This window comes from Carcharhinus amblyrhynchos, unplaced genomic scaffold (assembly GCF_965287045.1).
Source record: "Carcharhinus amblyrhynchos unplaced genomic scaffold, sCarAmb.v2.hapA scaffold_52, whole genome shotgun sequence".
Taxonomy (NCBI): domain Eukaryota; kingdom Metazoa; phylum Chordata; class Chondrichthyes; order Carcharhiniformes; family Carcharhinidae; genus Carcharhinus; species Carcharhinus amblyrhynchos.
In genome coordinates, this window is record NW_027649793.1 from 1,410,054 (window position 1) to 1,434,027 (window position 23,974).

The window sequence follows — 23,974 nt, forward strand, 5'->3', positions numbered from 1 at the left end:
CTCTGGGATGGTCTGTGGCCTTGACCTTTCATGGACATGACCTGTAGTGGAGAACAAACTAAACCATAATCAGAATCAACACAATATGAATGATTCACATTTCACTGTGTGCCAGCACTAGGGTACATTAGCAGAGGGTTAGCAACACCTTCTCATCTTCCTCAAAATTGACCCTGTTATCTCCCTGGGAAATGAGCACAGCCCTGCATGATTCTTCTCCTGTGGTCACAGACCACATGTTGAAGGAGTGAAAGCCCAGGTGATTCACAGTTGCTGCTGGCTGTTACCGGGAACACTAATGTCCACATAATGACCCTGAGAGAAATTAGCGATGGCACCAAAGGCCATTGAACTCACTCACTGACTGTCATCATCAATGGGGAAGTGGATGAAGGTATTGGCACAATTGAAGAAGGTATGGGTTACCTCCTATTTCCTTGTGGCAGGCTAGAATATGCCATGTGTCACCTGTTGTGCCCTGGAAACCTCCACAGATGAAGAAGTTGAGTGAAGCAGTGATCTTGATGGACAGTGACCTGTGGTTCCACCAAATCCACATGACAGCAGGTCTTAATGAAAAATTCCAAGGATCTCAGTGATGATTTCGTGGAACATCTCAGTTGTCTCTGGAATTCTCTCAGATATCTGCCGATAGTTTTTGTCTTAAGGACCCATCGACACGTTAGTACCTGTCATTGAAAATGCCTTCCAGGGATACCTGCATCCAGACCAGCCTTTCCCTCTGGTCTGTTCTTGGTGGTGTGGTCTCAGTTAGTGGCCGAGCTCTCTTCCTTTGTGTCTTCTCCTACTCCCGAGGTTTCAGGAATAGAGGCTGATTGAGACCCATGGGTGTGGCAGTCATTGCAAGGTGTTTAGGGTCAGACACAGAGATGAGAACATGCTTGTCCGTGATTCCCATCCATTGAACTAGTGAGCAGTGAGTTCCTTTAATTCTCAAATTGTTCATACCTCGAGATCCACCCACACAACACGAATCTTCCTCCACTTATATCTGCATTCCTTGATTGTGAAATCCTACAAAATGTGTGTGTGAGCTTTGATCATCGTCCTTGTAATTTCCACCCTCCTCCTGTCACCTTTGTGCTTTTCCCCATCTCCCTTGACCCACTCTACATTGCCACTTCCCTCTATGAACCTTGAAATTTGCCCCTTACCCTGGACCATATCACCTTTAATCTGGACGTACATTTGTAAAGATGCCCACTCCAACCCGAAACCATCTTGTCATCACCCTCAATCTTTCTGATCCTGTGCTCCTACAAAATCTATGAATACCTGACCATGATATTGATTCTGTGCCGTATTGACCCTGATTTCTCCTTGTGACTGTGTCGGTGCACTCTTCTACCCAACATCCACAATTCAACCCACAGAAACAGAATGTTAGCTGCACCAACCTGCCTGTTCGGCCCATCAATCATCTCACCCTCCCTGTAACCACCCCAACCTCCTCTCAGTACCACCGCACCCAGGATGTGAGGCCCTTCCCTTCTACACATCTCCCTGCACCGAAACTTCACCCTCTGTCCTTCCTTGTAGCCCTCTCCTACATTGCCCTAAACCTGAGATCCAACATTTCAATACTCACCAGCTCAACTGCCCACTCAACCCCAGCCCCTAACCCCTTTCCAGTCATAAGAACATAAGAAAACATAAGAAATAGGAGCAGGAGTAGGCCATCTAGCCCTTCGAGCCTGCCCCGCCATTCAATAAGATCATGGCTGATCTGTTGTGGCTCAGTTCCACTTTCCCACCCTCTCCCCATAACCCTTAATCCCCTCTCTTATCAAGAACCCATCAACCCGCTTCTTAAAAATATTTAGCGAGGCAGCCTCCACCACTTCAACGGGCAGAGAATTCCAGAGATTCTCCACCCTTTGAGTGAAGAAGTTCCTCCTCAACTCCGTTCTAAACCGCCTCCCCTTTATCTTGAGGCTGTGCCCCCTAGTCCTACTGTCTTTTTTGAGCTGGAAGAGTCTCTCCACCTCTATCCTATCCATCCCATTCATCATCTTATACGTCTCAATGAGATCTCCCCTCATTCTTCTAAACTCTAACGAGTACAAGCCTAGTTTATTCAGCCTCTCCTCATAGCTCAATCCCCTCAACTCCGGTATCAGCCTAGTAAACCTCCTCTGCACTCCCTCCAGGGCCAAAATATCCTTGCGCAGGTGCGGCGCCCAAAACTGCACACAGTACTCCAGCTGCGGCCTCACCAATGCCCTATACAGCTGCAGCAAGACCTCCCTACTTTTATATTCAATCCCCCTCGCTATGAAGGCCAGCATCCCATTTGCCTTCCTGACCACCTGCTGCACCTGCAAGCTGGGTTTTTGCGACTCATGCACAAGGACCCCGAGGTCCCTCTGCACCGTCGCCTGCTGCAGTTTTTCGCCACGTAAGTAATAGTCCTTCCTACCATTCTTCCTACCAAAGTGGACCACCTCACACTTGCCAACATTAAATTCCATTTGCCATTTCCTGGCCCATTCGCCCAGCCTATCTAGATCCTTCTGCAGACTCTCCACACCCTCCGCACAATTTGCCTTTCCCCCAATCTTGGTGTCATCAGCAAATTTCGACACCCTGCACTCGGTTCCCTCCTCCAGATCATCTATATAAATGGTAAATAGCTGAGGCCCCAGCACCGACCCCTGGGGCACCCCACTAGTCACCAACCGCCAATCCGAATAGCACCCATTGACCCCCACTCTCTGCCTCCTATTTGACAACCAATCCTCTATCCACGCTAACACCCTACCCCCAACTCCATGTCCCCTGACCTTCTGCAATAACCTCTTGTGAGGTACCTTGTCAAACGCCTTCTGAAAATCCAGAAAGACCACATTCACCGGCTCTCCTCTATCCACTGCCCTAGACACATCCTCATAGAACTCCAGTAAATTTGTCAGACACGACTTCCCTTCAATGAAACCGTGTTGCGTCCGCCCTATCAAGCAATTCCCTTCAAGATGCCTCGCAATTTCCTCCTTAATGACGGATTCTAACATTTTACCTACCACAGACGTTAAACTAACCGGCCTATAATTCCCCACCTTTTGCCTGGCACCCTTCTTAAACAACGGCGTAACATTAGCCGTTTTCCAATCTTCCGGCACTTCCCCGGAATCCAGCGACGTCTGGAAAATAACCACCAAGGCATCCACTATAACCTCCGCCATTTCTTTCAGAACCCTCGGATGCATTCCATCCGGTCCTGGGGACTTGTCCACAATCAGCCCCTCCAGTCTGTCGAGCACCACCTCTCTAGTAACAGTAATGTCATTAAGACCCTCCATTCCTACCACCTTTCCATCGCTAACACCCGGCAAATTATTCACGTCCTCCTCCGTGAAGACCGAAACAAAAAAGTTATTCAAGACCTTAGCCATATCCCCATCCCCTGCCACTAGCTCCCCTTTCTCATCCTCTAAAGGACCTGAATATCCGTACAGGCTGCTGTTCTCCTGCTCCCTTCTGCATAAAGTTCAACTCGGAAATCCACTGACGTCAGACCCAGCTGCACAATGCTGACTGGTGCACACCATCTTTAAAACAAATACCAATCCAGTTCCACAAGGTTCTCAGGGAGGATTAGTTTAAAAATGTTTTGTACCAGTGAGTACTTGTGGTACGCAGATGTATTAGAAACCTGCCACAGAACGTGTGAGAACCAACACATCACAAACATGCCCTCAGTCTCTGCACAAGTCACATTTCCCACTGTTGCTGGCTCCATAAAATCACTGCCATGCCCCCCACCAGAGCCCCTTCCTGCCAACAATCTTTCCTCCTTGTGTACTCCCTCCACCAACAACATACTGTGACAGCTGTATGTACCATCTACAAGATGCACTGCACCAACATCCCAAGGTTGCTATGACAGCACTTTCCAAACTTATGAATTCTGCCTTCTAGAAGGATAAGGGGAGCAGGAGTGTGGGGAGACCACCACCTGCACATTCCCCTCCAAGCCACTCCCTTCCCTGAATTGGAAATGTATCTTCACTGTCACTGGGTCAGAATCCTGGAATTCCCTCCCGAACGGCATTGTGGGTGTACCTATCCCTCAGGGACTGCAGCGGTTCAAGAAGGATCAAGAAAGAATAGGTAACAGGTGTTGACCTAGCCAGCTACATCCACATCCTGTGAAAGAATTATAAAAATGCTTCATTTGTACCTGTAATGTTTCCGCCTTGATGATCTGAATCATAGAACCCTACAGTGCAGAAAGAGACCCTTCAGCCCATCGAGTCTGCACCGACCACAATCCCATCCAGGCCCTACCCCCAGATCACTACATATTTTACCCACTAATCCCTCTAACCTATGCATCCCGGGACACTAAGGGGCAATTTTAACATGGCCAATCAACCTACCCTGCACATCTTTGGACTGTGGGAGGAAAGCGGAGAGCCCAGAGGAAACCCACACAGACATGAGGAGAATGTGTAAACTCCACACAGACAGTGACTCAAGCTGGGAATCGAACCCAGGTCCCTAGAGCTCTGAAGCAGAAGCTCTAACCACTGTGCTACCGTGCCACAATCTGTAATTGCTCTTTTACTGCTTCCAGTTGGGAATTTGAAATAGCCACAGTTGGTGTCTTGGGGAGCAAGGTGGACACAGAGGGAAGTAGAGGGCAAGAAGGGTGTGAGCGGAGAGGGTTTCAGTGAATTGATCAGAGAGGGTCTGATTAGTGATTAACAATGTGAAAATAGCAAAGCTTCAGAAAGTATGTGCAAGTAAATAATGATGAATAGAGAGGACTGCTAAAAATTCAAAATTATATACATGCACTCTAAATATTATCCTATCACTGCCCACGTTTAATCTGAATGGTGCGTTGGGCACTGTCATTAGCTGAACAGAAAGTGAATGTTGCTGAGATACAGCCCATTATATCAGCACTGGAACATTTTGTGAAAGATGAAGAAACCTTTTGATGGTGGAATTTTACTTTCCTGCGATGTTAATGGACTTGTGACAAGCACGTTGAATTTTATAGCCTCATCCCTGTTGCGATGAGTTGTAAAATTACACCCATCAATTGTAAATTCTGTCAAGTCTTAAACTTGAGTTTTATAATATTAAAATGTGATCATCTATTCATATGATCATTTATTCATTCTTATTTGTTTTAAGAGTTTAATTTTCTGTTTAGACAGGAAGCATATTGAGTTGTGTTCTGTTTGTAGACCCACACTAACACATTCCTATGTTCTTGTCTTTCAGAACTACAGTTGTTTTGTACTTTGGAAGGTAAGCTATTTAAAAACCATTTCAGTGACTGAATAATAAAATTCCAGTTTCACATTATGGGAATTGAGGAATGTTTAAGATAAAGCTCTGTGCAGAATTCTAATGTCCTATTTGTATTTTCATGAAAAGTCGATGCCAACGATCTTGACTATTTTACATTCCTGTGAACCTTGCACCTTTTTATGTTAAAACTTCCTGCTGTAGTCCAACTAATACTGGCTGGTACAGTGGGATTACCTTTACCCTTTAGGATTGGGTGGTTCTGTGGGTTCAGTGTCTTTTCATGTTTGAATCTGGTTGATGCATTGAGTAAAATATTGATAGATTTGGGAATGTAATATCTCAGAACCATCAACCTTTATTTGTTTTTTTTCTCCATGCAAGTCTTCTCATGACCTTTCACCTTTGACTCTGGATAGTTCAGAGGCTTAGATATTATCCTTTTCTGGCGTAATTAGTTAGACTCTGTCCTTTCTCATTAAAAGTATTGTTGTCATTCTGTAACTATTTTTTGCTGGAATGCACTTTGTTGAAAATATACTTCGGGTGAGGGGGCAGAATACTGAGTGAAACAGCACAATGTTCCAAATTAGTGAAACCAACACATTAATTTCATCATTATATCAGAAACTGCAATATGTTGTGGCAAATTTCTATTTATTTTGCTGTTTTCCTTTTTTTGCCACTCTTTTCTGCTACTTGTTTTTGGAGAAGTGTGAGAGAGAATTTACCGATTGGTTAATCTGTCAGAGACAACTGCACTCGATCAGGATGGGACCCTTCACTCAATTTTTTCTTTGACTCCAGATACCCATTCAAAAGTGGAAAAAAGAGGTCACACTGCACCACAATTTAACTCTTAATCCAGAATAGTTTTCATTACAAAGAACTCCTTTGTAATATGCCAGAAACGGGTGAAAGTGACAGCAGCATTCTGGTTTGGTTCAGCTGTCAGGTTTCAGTTCCTCGTTTGTACCTAGTAAGTGTGTAATAATTGTGGACTGATCACATGAGATGTAAATACTGTAAATCCTTCCCAATAATCTAGGTTGTATAGCGCACAGCAAGGCACAATGATCTGTGTGACGCTCTGGGAAGTGTACTGGAGTGAACAGTCAAATCTATCCAGACATTGGAGTAGCATCTTTAGGATCCCTATGATATGTTACACCAGTGTTCAGGAACCAGCGTGAGCCTCATTCTATCTTGTCTCTGCAGAGGTCAGAGGCCACCGCATGGATGTCGTCAGCCATGTTCTTTGGTATCTTTCGTCACTGAGAAACCAGCTTTGGATCCTGTGCGATCCCTTGAAGATATCCAGGGTCTCTGATCCACACAAGATGTATTAGTCCTGGACGCTTCCTGGGTATCTGGTGCAAATCTGTTTGGATTTTCTCTGGGTGCTCTGGTTTTCTCCCACAGTCCAAAAATGTGCAGGTCAGGTAGATTGGCCATACTAAATTATCCCTTAATGTCCAAAGATGTGTAGGTTAGCTGGATTAGCTATGGTAAATGTGTGGGGTTACAGGGATAGGGTGGAGGAGAATGCTGGATGTAGACCATACATCATAAAACATAGGAGCAGAATTAGGCCACTCGGCCCATTGTGTCTGCTCCACCATTCAATCATGGCTGATATTTTTCTCATCACCATTCTCCTGCCTTTTCCCCATAACCCTTGACCCCCTTATTAATCAAGAACCTATCGATCTCTGTCTGACCAGAACCTTATACAGTTTCAGAAGTACATCCCTGCTCTTTTATTCTAGCCCTCTCGATGTGAATGCTAACATTGCATTTACCTTCCTAACTGTCGACTGAATCTGCACATTAACCTTAAGAGAATCTTGAACAATGACTCCCAAGTCGCTTTGTGTTTCTGATTTCCTAAGCATTTTCCCATTTAGAAAATAGTCTATGCCTCCATTCCTCCCGCCAAAATGTATGACCTCACACTTTTCCACATTGAATTCCATCTGTCAGTTCTTTGCCCATTCTCCTAACCTGTCCACATCCCTCTGCAGCCACCCTGCTTCCTCAATACTACCTGTCCCTCCACATATCTTTGTATCATTTGCAAAATTAGCAACAGTGCCTTCAGTTCCTTCCTCCAAATCATTAATATATATTGTGAAAAGTTGTGGTCCCAGCACTGACCCCTGAGGCACACCACTAGCCACAGGCTGCCATCCTGAAAAAATACTCCTTTATCCCCACTTACTGCCTTCTGCCAGTCAGCCAATCCTCTATCCATGCCAGGATCTTACCATTAACACCATGGATGCTTCACTTATTTAACAGTCTCCTATGTTGCACCTTGTCAAAGGCCTTCTGGAAATCTAAATAAATCATGTTAACAGAGGGGATGTCACGGGTAAGTTTTTCACTCAGAGGGTGGTGAGTGAGTGGAATCGGCTGCCGTCGGTGGTGGTAGAGGCGAACTCGTGGGGTCTTTTAAGAGACTTCTGGATGAGTACATGGGATTTAATGGGATTGATAGGCCTGGTTGGTATGGATATGATCGGCGCAACTTGTAGGCCAAAGGGCCTGTTTGTGCTGTAGTGTTCTATGTTCTATGTCAACTGGTTCTCCTTTATCTAACGTCCTTATTACCTCCTCAAAGAACTCTAACAGATTTGTCAGACATGACCTCCCCTTGACAAAGCCATGCTGACTCAGACCTACTTTATCATGTGCCTCCAAGCACTCTGCAATCTCATCTTTAAGAATGGACTCTAAAATCTTGCCAATGACCAAAGTCAGGCTAACCAGCCTATAATTCCCTGTCTGCTGTCTTTCTCCCTTCTTAAACAGCAGAGTTACATTAGCTACTTTCCAGTCCTCTGGAACCCTCCCTGCCTCCAGTGATTCCTGAAAGATCACCACCAATGCCTCCACAATTTCCTCAGCTTTGTTTTTAGAACTCTGGGGCGTAGTCCATCCAGATTTATCCACCTTCAGACCTTTCAGTTTCCCCAGAACCTTCTCCTTAGTGATGGTCACTACACTCACCTGTGTCCCTGACCCTCCTGGACCTCTGGCATCCCACTGGTGTCTTCCACCGTGAAGACTGTTGCAAAGTAATTATTCAGATCCTCTGCCATTGCTTTGTTTCCTATTATTACTTCTCCAGCCTCATTTTCCAGTGGTCCAATGGCTATTTTTGCCTCTCTCTTACCTTTTATATATTGAAAAAAAATCTTCCTATCTTCTTTTATATTACCAGCTAGCTTACACTCATTATTTCATCTTCTCTCTCCTTATTGCTTTTTTGGTTGTCCTCTGCTTGCTTTTAAAGGCTTCCCAATCCTGTGGTTTCCCACTAAACCTTGCCACTTTGTATGCTTTCTCTTTTGCTTTTATGCTGCCCTTGACTTCCCTCATCAGCCATAGATGCCTCGTCCTCCCCTTAGCATGTTTCCTCCTCCTTGGGATGAATTTCTGTCATGCCTCCCGAATAACTCTCAATATCTCCTGCCATTGCTGTTCCATTGTCTTCCCTGCTCGGCTCCCTTTCCAATCAACTCTGGCCAGCTCCTCCCTCATGTCTTTGTAATTACCTTCATTTAATTGTAATACCATTACATCTGATTGCAGCTTCTCCCTCTCAAACTGCAGGATAAATTCTATCATATTGTGGTCACTGCCTCCGAAGAGTTCCTTCACTTTAAATTCACTAATCTTGTCTGCCTCAGTATTTATTACCAAATCCAGAATTGCCTGTTCCCTAGTAGGCTTTGTCACAAGCTGTTCCAAAAAACCACCTCTTAGACATTCCAAAATTCCTTTTCTTGTGATCCACTACCTACCTGATTTTCCCAGTCCATCTGCATATTGAAGTCCCGCATGATTATTGTAATATTGCCTTTTTTATATGACTTTTCTATCTCCTGATTTATTTTCTGCCCCACTACTGGCTACTGCTTGGGGGCCAGTACATAACTCTCATCAGGGTCTTTTTACCTTTGCGATTCCTCAGCTCTCCCCACAGAGATTCTATACCATCTGATCCTATATCGCTTCTTGCTACCGATTTAACTTCATCTTTTACTAACAATGCAACCCCGCCACCTTTGCTCATCTGCTTGTCCTTCCGATAGGACACATATCCTTGGATATTTAAATCCCAGCCCTGATCCTTTTGCTGCCAAGTCTCTGTGACGCCCACAACATCGTACTGGCCAATTTCAGTGTGCACAACAAGCTCATTTACCTTGTTGTGGGCTTTCACCATGAACCAGAATAAAGGCATTCCCAAAAATCAGACAGCCAGGAATGTGGTTGGGAATCCTGGAATCAGGACCTGTCTGTCAGTTTTAAAGAGCCTGAATCATTGCAAATCCTGAAAATCCAGCCCCAATGTTTCAGGTCAGTGATCTTTTGTCTGAACTGGAAAAAGTTAGAGATGGAACAAATTTTAAACAAGTACAGAGAAAGGAAATGGGAGAGGTGGAAGTAGAACAAAGGGGAAGATTGTGATAGGGTGGAAGACAGGAGAAATAAAAGTGATAAAAGGGGTGATGGTGTAAGACAAAAGGAGAGATGGAAATAGGATAAATGAGAAACAAGACAAGGTATAAATGGGAAAAACAGAATCAGTAACAAGAGCTGTCCTCTTAAAGAATGGGGGCAGAGGGTTAGACTGGAAATTGTTCAACTCAGTGTTGTGTCTAGAAGGCTAAAAAGTGTTTCAGAACATTTGATGCAGATTGGATTCTAACCTTGCAGTGATGGTTCTTTGATTTTTGATTATATTTGATTTATTATCGTCACATGGATTAGTATACAGTGAAAAGTATTGTTTCTTGCATGCTATTCAAAGCATAACATTCATAGAGAAGGAAATGAGAAAGCGCAGAATGTAGTGTTACAGTCATAGGTAGGCTGTAGAGAAAGATCAACTTAATGCAAGGTAGGTTCATTCAAATGTCTGATGGAGCAGGGAAGAAGCTGTTCTTGAGTTGTTTGGTACGCGACCTCAGACTTTTGTATCTTTCTCTCGACAGAAGGTGGAAGAGAGAATGTCTGGGATGCATGGGGTCCTTAATTATGCTGGTTGCTTTGCCAAGACAAAGTCAGTGGATGGGAGGCTGGTTTGCGTGATGGATTGGGCTACATTTACAATTTTTTGTAGTTTGTAGCGGTCTTGGGCAGAGCAAGAGCCATACTAAGCTGTGATACAACAAGAAAGTATGCTTTCTAAGTTGCATTTGTAAAAGTTGCTGTAGACTTGTTGCAGTGATAGGCGAACTGTAGTAGATCCTGGAAATCCAAGAGGCTGGAATTCATTCGTGCCATGACTAGCCTTTCAGTCTGACTGAGGGGATAAAAGCAAAATACTGCGGATGCTGGAATCTGAACTAAAACAGAAAATGCTGGAATATCTCAGCAGGTCTGACAGCATGTGTGGGGAGAGAATAGAGCCAATGGTTTGAGTCTAGACGATCCTTTGTCAGAGCGAAGTCAGTTTTAAAGAACCTCTCCCATTTCCTGTTTTTGTGCTTGAGGGGATCGCTTGTTCCCAATGTGTGAAAATACATTTGAGATTTTTAACTGACAGCAAGAAATGGAGATATTAAATATTTTTGTTTCATGCAGGTTGTGATGAAGTGGAAATAGATTATGGTAAGTACAGAACAATGATACAATTCAATAAACTGTCTCCTAATTTATAATAAACATCGAAGCACAGTTCCTGAATATTTCAGTGTCAATGCTGAAAGAGCAAATTGTATTTTTATTTTTTTAAATTGAGCTGCATTATTCCTACTATTTCCATTTACTGAAACAATATAACAGTTACCATGTTACTGCAAATATTTCATATATTAACCATACATTTGTGAATATATTTTATGAAGCTGTTCAATATTTAGTTGTAATTTACATTGTAAAGCTGTTGTGTTGCAGATACATTTTGATTGCATGATGCTTGGAATGAGAGCGTTGATATATCCAGGGTTCTTAACATGATTAGGTCAAGAGGTTGAGACAGCTTGTTGCTCTTGGTTTCTAGGGATTAGTTGAGTGTGGAAGTGGAGCAGAAGGTCTGTGTTAGCAGTTGCGGTCATGGTCCTTTGTGTGGGTCGATGTGCTTGGAGGGACAATGCTGAGTGATCCTGCAAAATCCCCTGCATTGCTTGATATTTCCCCAGTTCGGTCATTTGTTCTGATTAGGAAATGTTTCACATACATTTCAAATACATTTGCCGTGTGGAGGTTTGTGCTTCACAGAGGGGAATGCAATTGTTGCAGCTAATAGCAAAAATTGTTCATTGTGGGGATTCTTTCCTTTCCATTGGACAGGCCTTGGTTTAACATCCAATCTGGAATCACTGTTCCACCAGATCCCATCTATCTGGAGAGTGAGGTTACAATTAACCCCATATCTGTATTTTCAGAATGTCACTGTATGTGAGAAGAAATTATATGATAGTTTATTATCTTTCCTATCTGGGCAATGAGCTGATTACCCACCCTTTTCAATCCTGTTTGATTTAATTCCATTGATTTCTTATTTCTACTCCCCCCAACCCCCCGCCCCAACCCCACCTCTGGCTGCAGTCTCCTCCAGTGATCCCCAAGGCTCCATCCATATTTGAGTCTCTCCAATTCCACATTTACATGGAGCCCATGGGTGTTATCAGCTGAAAGGACAAGTTCAGCTTCTGTGTGTATGGATGATGGTCAGACTTGCCTCTTCAGCCTCTCCAACATGGTGACTTTCCCCAGCTGAACATCAGTAACATGGGAGGCTTATTAAGAAGGCTAATATACATGGGATATAGGGTGATCTGATAAGGTGGATTCATAATTGGCTTAGTGGTAGGAATCAGAGGGTGGTGACATACGGCTGCTTTAGTGACTGGAGGCCAGCTACCTGTGGCATACCGCAGGGATCTGTGCTGGGCCCCCTATTGTTTGTCATTGATAAGAAAATGATATAGATGACTATGTGGGATGGGTGAGTTCTGTAAGTTTGCTGATGACACAAAGATTGGCCGAGTGGTTAATAGTGAGGTTGAGTGTCTTGGGTTACAGGAAGATATAGATGAGATGGTCAAATGGGCGGATAAGTGGCAGATGGAATTTAACCCTGAAAAGTGTAAACTGATGCACTTTGGAAGGAGTAATTTGACAAGGAAGTATAATTTAAAAAGTCTGGCACTGGGAAGTTCCAAAGAACAAAGGGACCTTGGCATGTTTGTTCATAGATTTCTGAAGGCGGAAGATGGTGAAAAAGGCAGATACACTCACCTTTATCAATCAGGGTATAGATTACAAAAGCAGAGAGGTCATGATGGAGTTGTATAGAACTCTGGTGAGGCCACAGCAGGAGTACTGTGTACAGTTCTGGTCGTCACATTATAGAAAGGACATGAACGCAGTGGAGGAGGTGCAAAGGTGATTGACCAGGATCTTGCCTGGGATGGAATATTTAAGTTGTAAAGAGAGGTTAGATAGGCTTGGATTGTTTTCTCTGGAGCAGAGAAGACTGAGGGGCGATCTGATTGAGATGCTCACATTTATGAGGGCATGGACAGGGTCAATAGGGAGCAGGTGTTCCCCTTAGTTGAAGGGTCAATTGCAAGGGTACACAACTTAAAATTGAGGGGTGGGAGGTTTAGGGGAGGATTTGAGGAAAAACCTTTTTACCCAAAGGGTGGTAATGATCTGGAATGTGCTGCCTGGAAGGGTGGTGGAGACGGGATGCCTCACATCCTTTAAAAAGTATCTGGATGAGTACTTGGCACACCATAACATTTCAAGGCAATGGGCCAAGTGCTGGCAAGTGGGATGAGGTGGGCAGGTCAGGGCCTTACATGCACTGGAGCAGACTCGATGGGCTGAAGGGCCTCTCCTACACTGTAGGATTCTGAGATTCTGTGAAGACTGAGACCACATTATTCAGCTTCAATTAGAAATTAGAACCCTCAGTATTTTTAAAATGTTGTTCTCAGGATATGGGCAATGCTGATCGAGGTAACATTAATTATCAATCACTAGTCACTGTGAGATGAAGAGTTGATCACATTGTGTGGACTACAGTCTCTCACACTCACTAACCCCACAAATACTTAATGATTCATTCATCCTCTGCCTCCCTTCCTTATCCTCCCCATCTCCATCCCTCCCTCTCCCCACCCACCTCACCTCTTCAAATTCCCTCCCCGATGCTATCCCTCCCTGCCTCTCTCCCACCTCCGACTCTCTCTCCCTCTGTCCCCCTTTTCCCCTCCCTCAACTCTCCCCCCTCTACCCCTCTCCATCCTTTCTCACTGATTTATTATTGTCACATGTATTAGCACAGTGAAAAGTATTGTTTCTTTCACGCTATACAAACAGAGCATACTGTTCATAGAGAAGAAAACATTAGCACAGTGAAAAGTATTGCTTCTTTCACGCTATACAAACAGAGCATACTGTTCATAGAGAAGGAAACAGAGACATCGCTAGGGCGAAGAGAAAGATTAACTCAATGCAAGGCAGGTCCATTCAAAAGTCAGCAGCAGGGAAGAAGCTGTTCTTGAGTCGGTTGGTATGTGACCTCGGACTTTTGCATCTTTTTCCAAATGGAAGAAAGTGGAAGAGAGAATATCCGGGCTGCGTGGGATCTGTAATTACGCTGGCTGCTTTACCGAGGCAGCAGGAGGTGTGGTCAGAGTCAATGGATGGGAGGCTGGTTTGTGTGATAAGAACATAAGAACATAAGAAATAGGAGCAGGGGTAGGCCATCTAGCCCTTCCAGCCTGTCCCACCATTCAATAAGGCTGCATTCACAGAAAGCTTTCTGTGTGCATCTGTAAAAATTGATGAGAGTCACAGCTAACTTGCCAAATTTCCTGAGTCTTCCAAGACAGTAGAGGTATTGATGGGCTTTCTTAACAGTTGTATCACCATGGGGGGGCCAGGACAGGTTGTTGTTGACCTGGACACCTAGAAACTTTGTCCCCATTGATGTTGACAGGGGCATGTTCACTACACTTCCTGAAGTTGATGACAATCTCCTTCATTTTGTTGACATTGAGGGAGAGATTATTGTTGCCACACCAGTTCACCAGATTCTCTATCTCATTCCTATAGTCTGTCTCGTCATTGTTTGAGATCTGACCCACGGTGGTGTCATCAGCAAACTTGAAAATCGAGTTGGAGGGGAATTTGGCCACATTTGTAGGTGTACAAGGAGTATAGTCGGGGACTGAGAACACAGCCTTGTGGGGTATTAGTGTTGAGGATGATCATGGAGGAGATCCTCCCCCTCCCTTACTCTCTCCCCTCTCTCCCACCCTGCCCATCCATCCCTCTTCCTCACCTTCCTCCCTCCCTCTACCTTTCCTCCATCCCTCCCCCCCTCACTCTCTCCCCCTCTCCCAACCTGCCCAACCTCCCCCCATTTCCTCCCCCCTACCCTTCTTCCTTCTGCCCCCCTTCCTGTTCTCACCCTTCTCACTCCTTGCCTCCCTTCTTCTCCATCTCCATCTCTCCCATCTCCCAGTCTCTCCCTCTTCCCCATCTCACTCCCTCTCCTCTCTCTCCCCCGCCTCTCTCTCCCTTTCACCCTGTACTCCCTCTCACTGTATCCTCCCTCTCCCTTCTCTCCCTTTCCTCTCCCTCCCTCTCCCCTACTCCCTCCCTTTCCTCTCCCTCCCTCTCCCCATCTCTCTTCCTCCCTTTCCTCTCCCTCCCTCTCCCCTACTCCCTCCCTTTCCACTGCCTCCCAGCCTCTCTCGATGAACGGTGTGCTGTCTGTATAGTGTGCAAGAAATCATACTTTTCACTGTGTGCTAATACATGTGACAATAATAAATCAAATCAGATCTCTCTCCCTCACCCTCCCAACCTCTCTATCTCTCTCCCTCACCTTTTCTCGAATCCTCCCATCACCCTCCCTCCCTCTCCCATCGTCCTTCATCTCTATCAGCCTCCCTCCCCCTACTCTCTTCCTCCCTCACTCCCTCCCCCTCCTTCTCCCTACCCTGCCCCTCCCTCTTTCTCCCCCTCAATCTCACTCCCTCTTGCCTCCCACTGTCACCCTCATCCTCCCACCCACTCTCTCTCCCTCACTCAACCTCACTGTCCCATCATCCCTACCCACTCTCTCCTCTCTTCCCCTCCTCCTCCCTCCCCTCCCATCTCCTTCACTTTCCGCCCCCTCCCTCCCCCACTCCCTCATCCCTCTCTCACTCCCTCCCTTTCCCCTCTCCTCCACTTCTCCCCCTCACTCCGTTCTTCCATACCTCTCTCCCTCCCCGTCTCTCTCACTCTCTCCTCCATCTCCCTCCCTATGTCACACTCTCCCCATCCATCCTTCCTCCCCTCTCACCCTTTTCTCTCCATCCCTCTCACCCACTCCATCTTCCTCTTCCTCCTTCTTTCCCTCTCCCACTCTCTCTCTCTCCCTCCCTCTCATTCACTCCCTCACCCTCTCCTTCCTCCCCCCTCCACCACTCTCCAGCTTGCCCCTCTGACTCACCTCTCCCCATCACTCTCTCTCCCTCTCACGCGTTCCACATCATCCTCCCCCTCGCCCTCCCTCACTCCTTTCCTATCATTCACCCCTTCTCCTTCCTGCCCTCCTTCTCCCCCCATCTCTCCTCCACATCCCCTCCTCCTCCCCTTCTCCCCCAACCCCCAACTCCCTCTGCCCCCAAACCCCGACCTCCTCCACCCTGTCCCCCCTCCTCCACCCCCTCTTCCCCCACCACCTCTTCACCATGCTCCTCTCCCTCCACCTCTCCCCACCTCTAATCCACTCCACATCATTCTCTCCCTCATTGCTCCCTATTAATCACTCCATCTCCCTCCCTCTCCATCCTGCCTTCCTTCTCGCCTCCTCCCACTTCCCCCTCTCTCAATCCCCATCTGTTCCTCCCCCTCTCCCCTCCCTCAATCTCTCAGACCCCTCCCCAAAACCCCACCATCCCCCCTTTCCTCCCACCTTCCCCTCACTACTCATGCTCCCTCACCCCTCTCAACTCCCTCCTCCCCTCTCTCCCCACCCGCTCCCTCCCTGTCTGCCTCTGTCCTCCCTTCCCTCTCTACCATCTTTCCCCCTTCCTCCCCTCCTCCCTCCCTACCCATCCTCGCTCAACTCTCTCCCCACCCGCTCCTTCCCTCTCTACTCTCCCCCACCCCACTTCCCCTCACTCCCTACCCCTCTGCGCTCTTTCCCTACCCCACTCTCTCTCCCTACCCTCCTCCTTAATCACTCTCCCTCCCTTCCCATTCTTCCCTCCTCCACTCCCCCTTCCTCTCCCTTTTCCTCCCCCTCAGCCCTCCCTCCCTAACCCTGTCCCATACCTCCTCTCCCCACTCCCTCTTCACCCCTCCCTATCCTCCCCGACCTACCCCCTCATTCCCTCTCCTCCCTCCCTCTCACTCTCCCCCTCCTCTCCACCTCCCCCTCCTCTCCCCTCCCTCCTTCCTCCACTCCCTCCCTCTCTCCTCCTCCACCCCCTCCCTCCCTCCTCCTCCACCCCCTCCCTCCTCCTCTCCCCTCCCTCCCATCTCCCTCCCCCTAACATCCTCCCCCTCCCTCCCTCCTCCTCCACCTCCCTCCCTCCTCTTCTCCCCTCCCTCCCTTCTCCTCTCCCCTCCCTCCCATCTCCCTCTGCTCTCCCACTCCCCTGTTCCCCTCCCCTCAAACATCCTCCCCCTCCCTCCCCTCTCCTTCTTCCACCCCTGGCCTATCTCCTCTCTCCTCTCCCTTTGCTCATCTCCCTCCCTGTTTCCCCTTCCCTCTTGCTCCTCCCTGTTCCCCCTCCCCACTCCCTCCCCTCTTCCACTTACCTCACCTCTCAGCCGCCCTCCCCCTCACTTTCCCCCTCCCTCACTACCCTCTCCTTCCCCCTCCCTCACTACTCCCCTCTCCCCCTCAATTCACCCTCACTGTCCCTACCCCCCTCTCTCCGCTCTCCCTCCCTTCTCACCATCCCTCCCCTGTCCCCCTCTCCCTCTCCTCACCCCCTCCCTCTCCACCCGGCCCATCTCCTCCCCCACTCCCTCCCCATCCCTCCACCCCTCCCTCCTCCACACCCAACTACCCCCCGTCTCCCCCTCTCCCACTCCCTGGCCCCCCCCCCTCTTTTCTCCCCCACTCCCACTCACCCCTTTCCACTCCGGCTCCCCCTCCCCTATCTCCCCCCAGCCCATCCACTCCCCCTTCGCTCACCCCCTCTCCCTACCCATCCTCTTTCTCCCTCCCCCTCCCCTCTCCCCCTACCTCACCTCTTCCCCTCTCTCTCCCGTCCCCTTCCTCCCCCTCCATCCTCTCTCCTCCCTTGCCACTCTCCCTCCCTCCCTTCTCCCCTTCCTCCCCTTTCCCCTTCCTCCCCTCCTCCCTCACTGCTCCCTCCTCCCCTCTCCCCCTCCCTCCCTGCCCTCTACCCCTCCCCTTCTTCTTCCTTCTACCCTCTAAACCCCACTCCCCTCCCCTCCCCCACCAGACCCCTCTCCCTCCCCTTCCCTCCCTTCTCCCCTTTGCTTCCTCCTCCCCTCCTCCACTATCCCATCCCCTCCCTTCTCCCCGTCCCTCCTCCTCCTCTCCCCCTCCCTCCTCCTCCTCTCCCCCTCCCTCCTCAACTCCCCCTCCCTCCCTCCTCCTCAGCTCCCACTCCCTCCCTCCCTCCTCCTCAACTCCCTCTCCCTCCCTCCTCCTCAACTCCCCCTCCATCCTCCTCCTCTCCCCCTCCAGCCTCCTGCTCTCCCCCTCCTCCTCTCTCCCCCTCGTCCTCCTCCTCTCCCTCCTGCTCTCCCCCTCCCTCTTCCTCCTCTCCCCCTCCCTCCTCCTGCTCTCCCACTCCCTCCTCCTGCTCTCCCACTCCCTCCACCTCCTCTCCCCCTCCCTCCAGCTCTTCTCCCCTCCCCTCCAATTCCTCTCCCCCTCCTCTCCCCCACACACCCTCCTCCTCCTCTCCCCCTCCCACCCTCCTCCTCCTCTCCCACTCCCTCCCTCCTCCTCGTCTTCCCTTCCTCCTCCTCTTCTCCTCCCCCCTCCTCCTCCTCTTCCCCACCCTCCTCCTCTTCCTCCCCTCCCTCCTCCTCTCCCCAACCTCCTCCTCTTCCTCTCCCCTCCCTCCTCCTCCTCCTCTCCCTTCCCTCCTCCCACCCTTCCTGTCCGCTCCCTCCGCCCTCCTCCTCCCCCTCCCTCCTCTTCCTCTGCTCCTCCTCCTCTCTGCCCCTCCTCTCCACTCCCACTCCCTCCTCTTCCTCAACTCCTCCTCCTCTTCCCCTCCTCCTCCTCCTCTTCCCCTCCCTCCTCCTCCTCCTCTTCCCCTCCCTCCTCCTCCTCCTCTTCCCCTCCCTCCTCCTCCTCCTCTCCCCCTCCCTCCTCCTCCTCCTCTCCCCTCCCTCCTCTCTCCCCCTCCCACCCTCCTCCTCCTCTCCCCCTCCCACCCTCCTCCTCCTCTCCCCCACACACCCTCCTCCTCCTGTCCCCCCCACCCTCCTCCTCCTCTCCCACTCCCTCCCTCCTCCTCCTCTTCCCCACCCTCCTCCTTTTCCTCCCCTCCCTCCGCCTCTCCCCTCCCTCCTCCTCTCCCCTCCCTCCTCCTCCTCCTCTCCCCTCCCTCCTCCTCTCCCCACCCTCCTCCTCTGCCCTCCCCCTCCCTCCTCCTCTCTGCTCCCTCCTCCTCCTCTCTCCTCCTCCTCCTCCTCCCCCTGCCCTCCTCCTCCCCCTCCCTCCTCCTCCTCTGCCCCCCTCCTCCTCTTCTGCCTCCTCCTCTTCTCTCCCCTCCTCTCCACTCCCACTCCCTCCTCTTCCTCAACTCCTCCTCCTCTTCCCCTCCCTCCTCCTCCTCCTCCTCTTCCCCCCCTCCTCCTCTCCCCTCCCTCCTCCTCTCCCCTCCCTCCTCCTCTCCCCACCCTCCTCCTCTGCCCTCCCCCTCCCTCCTCCTCTCTGCTCCCTCCTCCTCCTCTCCCCCTCCCTCCTCCTCCTCCCCCTGCCCTCCTCCTCCCCCTCCCTCCTCCTCCTCTGCCCCCTCCTCCTCCTCCTCTGCCTCCTCCTCTTCTCTCCCCCTCCTCTCCACTCCCACTCCCTCCTCTTCCTCAACTCCTCCTCCTCTTCCCTCCCTCCTCCTCCTCCTCTCCACCTCCCACCTCCTCCTCTCCACCTCCTCCTCCTGTACCCTTCCTCCTCCTCTTCCCCCACCTCCTCCTCCTCTCCCTCTCCATGCCCGGCTCCTCCACCCCCCGCCTCCTCCTCCTCTGCCCGCCTCCTCTTCCTCCTCCCCCTCCCCTCCCCTTCCTCCTCCCCCTCCCTTCCCTCCATCCTCATCCCCTTCCCACCCTCCTCATCCCCTTCCCTCCTCCCCTCCTCCTCTTCCCCTCACTCCTCCCTCTCTCTCCCTCCCTCTTCCTCCTCTTTCTCCCTCCTCCTCCTCTCTCCCTCCCTCCTCTTCCTCTTTCCCTCCCTCCCCTTTCTCTTCTCTGCTCTCCTTCTTTCTCTCCCTCCTTCCTCTTTCTCTCCCTCCTCCTCCCTTCTCTCCCTCCTCTTCCTTTCTCCCTCCCTCCCTCTCCTCTCCCACCCTCCCTCCTCCTCCTCTCCCACCCTCCTCCTCCTCACTCCCTCCCTCCTCCTCCTCTCCCTCCTCCTCCTCTTGCCCTCCCTCCTCCTCTTGCCCTCCCTCCTCCTCTTGCCCTCCCTCCTCGTCCTCCTCTTCACCTCCCACCCCCTCCTCCTCCCGCCCCCTCCTCCCTCCTCCACCCTCCCTCCTCCTCCTTCCCCTCCCACCGCCTCCTCCCCCCACCTCCTCCTCCCCCTCCCACCCTCCTCCTCCTCTCCCACCCTCCTCCTCTCCCCTCCCACCCTCCTCCTCCTCTCCACCCTCTTCCTCTCCCCTCCCTCCTCCTCCTCTTGCCCTCCCTCCTCCTCTCCCCCTCCCTCCTCCTCCTCTCCCTCCCTCCTCCCCCTCTCCCACCCTCCTCCTCTCCCCTCCCTCCTCCTCCTCTTGCCCTCCCTCCTCCTCTCCCCCTCTCTCTTCCTCCTCTCCCTCCCTCCTCCTCCTCTCCCACCCTCCTCCTCCTCTTCCCCTCCCTCCTCCTCTTCCCCTCCCTCCTCCTCTTCACCTCCCACCCCCTCCTCCTCCTCCTCCTTCTTCCCCCTCCTCCTCCTCCTCCCCCCTCCTCTTCCTCCTGCCCTCCTCCTCCCGCCCTCCTCCTCCTCCTCCCCCTCCCACCACCTCCTCCCCCTCCCACCTTCCCTCCTCCCCCTCCCACCTTCCCTCCTCCCCCTTCCCTCCTCCCCCTCCCACCCTCCTCCTCCTCTCCCCCCTCCTCCTCTTCCCCTCCCTCCTCCTCTTCACCTCCCACCCCCCTCCTCCCACCCCCTCCCCCCGCCCCCTCCCTCCTCCTCCTTCCCCTCCTCCTCCTCCTCCCCTCCTCTTCCTCCCGCCCTCCTCCTCCTGCCCTCCGTCCTCCTCCTCTCCCCTCCCTCCTCCTCCTCTCCCTCCTCCTCCTCTCCCTCCCTCCTCCCCCTCTCCCACCCTCCTCCTCTCCCCTCCCTCCTCCTCCTCTTGCCCTCCCTCCTCCTCTCCCCCTCTCTCTTCCTCCTCTCCCTCCCTCCTCCTCCTCTCCCACCCTCCTCCTCCTCTTCCCCTCCCTCCTCCTCTTCCCCTCCCTCCTCCTCTTCACCTCCCACCCCCTCCTCCTCCTCCTCCTTCTTCCCCCTCCTCCTCCTCCTCCCCCCTCCTCTTCCTCCTGCCCTCCTCCTCCCGCCCTCCTCCTCCTCCTCCCCCTCCCACCACCTCCTCCCCCTCCCACCTTCCCTCCTCCCCCTCCCACCTTCCCTCCTCCCCCTTCCCTCCTCCCCCTCCCACCCTCCTCCTCCTCTCCCCCCTCCTCCTCTTCCCCTCCCTCCTCCTCTTCACCTCCCACCCCCCTCCTCCCACCCCCTCCCCCCGCCCCCTCCCTCCTCCTCCTTCCCCCTCCTCCTCCTCCTCCCCTCCTCTTCCTCCCGCCCTCCTCCTCCTGCCCTCCGTCCTCCTCCTCTCCCCTCCCTCCTCCTCCTCTCCCTCCTCCTCCTCTTGCCCTCCCTCCTCCTCTTCCCCTCCCTCCTCCTCTTCGCCTCCCACCCCCTCCTCCTCCTCCTCCTTCTTCCCCTCCTCCTCCTCCTCTCCCACCTCCTCCTCCTCCCACCCTCCCTCCTTCCTCCTCCTCTCCCCCTCCCTGCTCCTCTCCCTCTCCTCCTCCTCCTCCTCTCCCCCTCCCACCCTCCTCCTCCTCCTCTCCCACTCCCTCCCTCCTCCTCGTCTTCCCCTCCCTCCTCCTCGTCTTCCCCTGCCTCCTCCTCATCTTCCCCTCCCTCCTCCTCTTCTTTCCGTCCCTCCTCCTCTCCCCTCCCCTCCCTCCTCCTCTCCCCTCCCCTCCCTCCTCCTCTCCCCTCCCCTCCCTCCCTCCTCTTCTCCTCCCCTCCCTTCCCTCCTCCTCTTCTCCTCCTTCCTCCTCTCCCCCTCCCCCCTCCTCCTCCTCTCTCCCTCTCCTCCTCTCCCCCTCCCCCCTCGTCCTCCTCTCCCCCTCCCTCTTCCTCTCCCTCCTCCTTTCCCCATCCTTCCACCTCTCCCCCCCTCCTCCTCCTCTCCCCCTCCCTCCTCCTCCTCTCCCCCTACCTCCCTCCTCCTCTCCCCCTCCCTCCCCATCTTCCTCCTCCTCTCCCTCCTCCTCCTCCTCTCCCCCTCCCTCCTCCTCTCCCCCTCCCCTCTTCTCCCCATCCCCCACTTCCTCGTTCTCCTCCCCTCCCCTCTCGTTCTCCTCCCCTCCCCTCCTCCCCCTCCTCCCCCTCCCTCTCCCCTGTCACACGACGCACTCTCTGCCGCTGAATTTAATTCTTTTTTTTTCTCCCAGTCTCTGTGACCCTGGATGTGGAAACAGCGCATCCAGAGATCGAGGTGTCTGAGGATTGGAAGAGTTTGAGGCTGACCCGGACCGAGAGGAGTCTCCCTGAGACTGAGAAGAGGTTTACATACTGGTCCTGTGTGCTGGGATCAGAGGGATTCACATCAGGGAGACATTACTGGGAGGTGGAGGTGGGGGGGAATCAGTGGTGGAGACTGGGAGTGGCCGCAGAGTCTGTGGAGAGGAAGAACCCGATCATTCTGATCCCGGAGACTGGATTCTGGACCATTGAGCGGGATTGGGATCAGTTTTATATAAACTACACTCCTCGAATCCGTCTTCCTGTCAGTCAGATCCCCGGGAAGGTGGGAATTTATCTCAATTATGAGTCTGGGACAGTTTCATTTCACAATCCGGACACCAAGTCCCATCTCCACACTTTGACTGGGAATAAATTCACTGAGAAACTTTATCCTCTCTTCAGGACTATGGATGAAAATGATTGGCTGAGAATCTGCTCCAGTTCTGATTGGGATCTGGGAAATGGGCGGGGCCACAGGCTGGTGGTATCATCGCTGACGTCACAATGACCCAGTGATTAGGGTCAGGGGTTGGGGGTCAGAAACCATCATTGACAACAGGTTATCACTAAATGTGTATTTAATTTACAAATTGTAAAATCCCAATCAGACTGTAAATAAAAACAAGACAAATAGAAATGTCAGAGGATTCAAATAAAATGTAAATTAACTATAAGAACATAAGAAATAGGAGGAGTAGGCCATCTAGCCCTTTGAGCCTGCCCCGCCATTCAATAAGATCATGGCTGATCTGTTGTGGCTCAGTTCCACATTCCCGCCCTCTCCCCATAACCCTTAATCCCCTCTCTTATCAAAAACCCATCAACCCGCGTCTTAAAAATATTTAGCGAGGCAGCCTCCACCACTTCAACGGGCAGAGAATTCCAGAGATTCACCACCCTTTGAGTGAAGAAGTTCTTCCTCAACTCCGTTCTAAACCGCCCCCCCTTTATCTTGAGTCTGTGCCCCCTAGACCTACTGTCCTTTCTGAGCGGGAAGAGTCTCTCCACCTCTATCCTATCCATCCCATTCATCATCTTATATGTCTCAATGAGATCTCCCCTCATTCTTTTAAACTCTAACGAGTACAAGCCTAGTTTATTCAGCCTCTCCTCATAGCTCAACCCCCTCAACTCCGGCATCAGCCTAGTAAACCTCCTCTGCACTCCCTCCAAGGCCAAAATATCCTTGCGTAAGTACGGTGCCCAAAACTGCACACAGTACTCCAGCTGCGGCCTCACCAATACCCTATACAGCCGCAGCAAGACCTCCCTACTTTTATATTCAATCCCCCTCACTATGAAGGCCAGCATCCCATTAGTCTTCCTGACCACCTGCTGCACCTGCATATCTTGTGCCTCTCCTTCATTTACTCCCTGCTTCAGTCAAACCACCCAGTCCCATTCTCCATCTCTTCCAGTCTGTAGCTGGGATTTCTTCCCCGTTTCCGTTTCTCACTCTGCTCCCACACTTGACTCCAAACCCTGTTTTGTGAGCGGTGATCACAGTGACCATTCAGCCCGGAGTGTTGAACTTTCCCTTGCAGTTCATTGTAGTGCCGATTTCAGCCAGAAGATGGTGATGTCGAGCTGTTCAAAGATCAGTAAAGTTTAACAGTGCAGTGTCGCCTCCTGCTGCTGGATACCTGGAACTGGCAGCAATCCCAAAAAACTGAAAATTGGCTCTTTAATCACACAAGCTGGTTTAATAACCGGGGAATTGGGGATAGTTAGAATGAGATAATAAAAGTGAGAATAATGGTCTCTGGTGATACTGCAACA

At 51.1% G+C, this 23,974-nt stretch overlaps 1 protein-coding gene across 1 annotated transcript in view; it reads left to right on the plus strand.

The window, feature by feature from the left end:
* The window catches only part of LOC145337550 (butyrophilin subfamily 1 member A1-like), a 127,017-nt gene extending 104,154 nt beyond the window's left edge, over positions 1-22,863 (plus strand). Inside the window, exons 14-16 of the mRNA XM_080182342.1 lie at positions 5,257-5,283; positions 10,882-10,908; positions 22,123-22,863. Coding sequence (XP_080038468.1) covers positions 5,257-5,283; positions 10,882-10,908; positions 22,123-22,703 — 635 coding nt within the window. The 3' untranslated portion in view covers positions 22,704-22,863. The remainder of the gene's footprint in view (positions 1-5,256; positions 5,284-10,881; positions 10,909-22,122) is intronic.
* Positions 22,864-23,974: the final 1,111 nt, after the last annotated feature.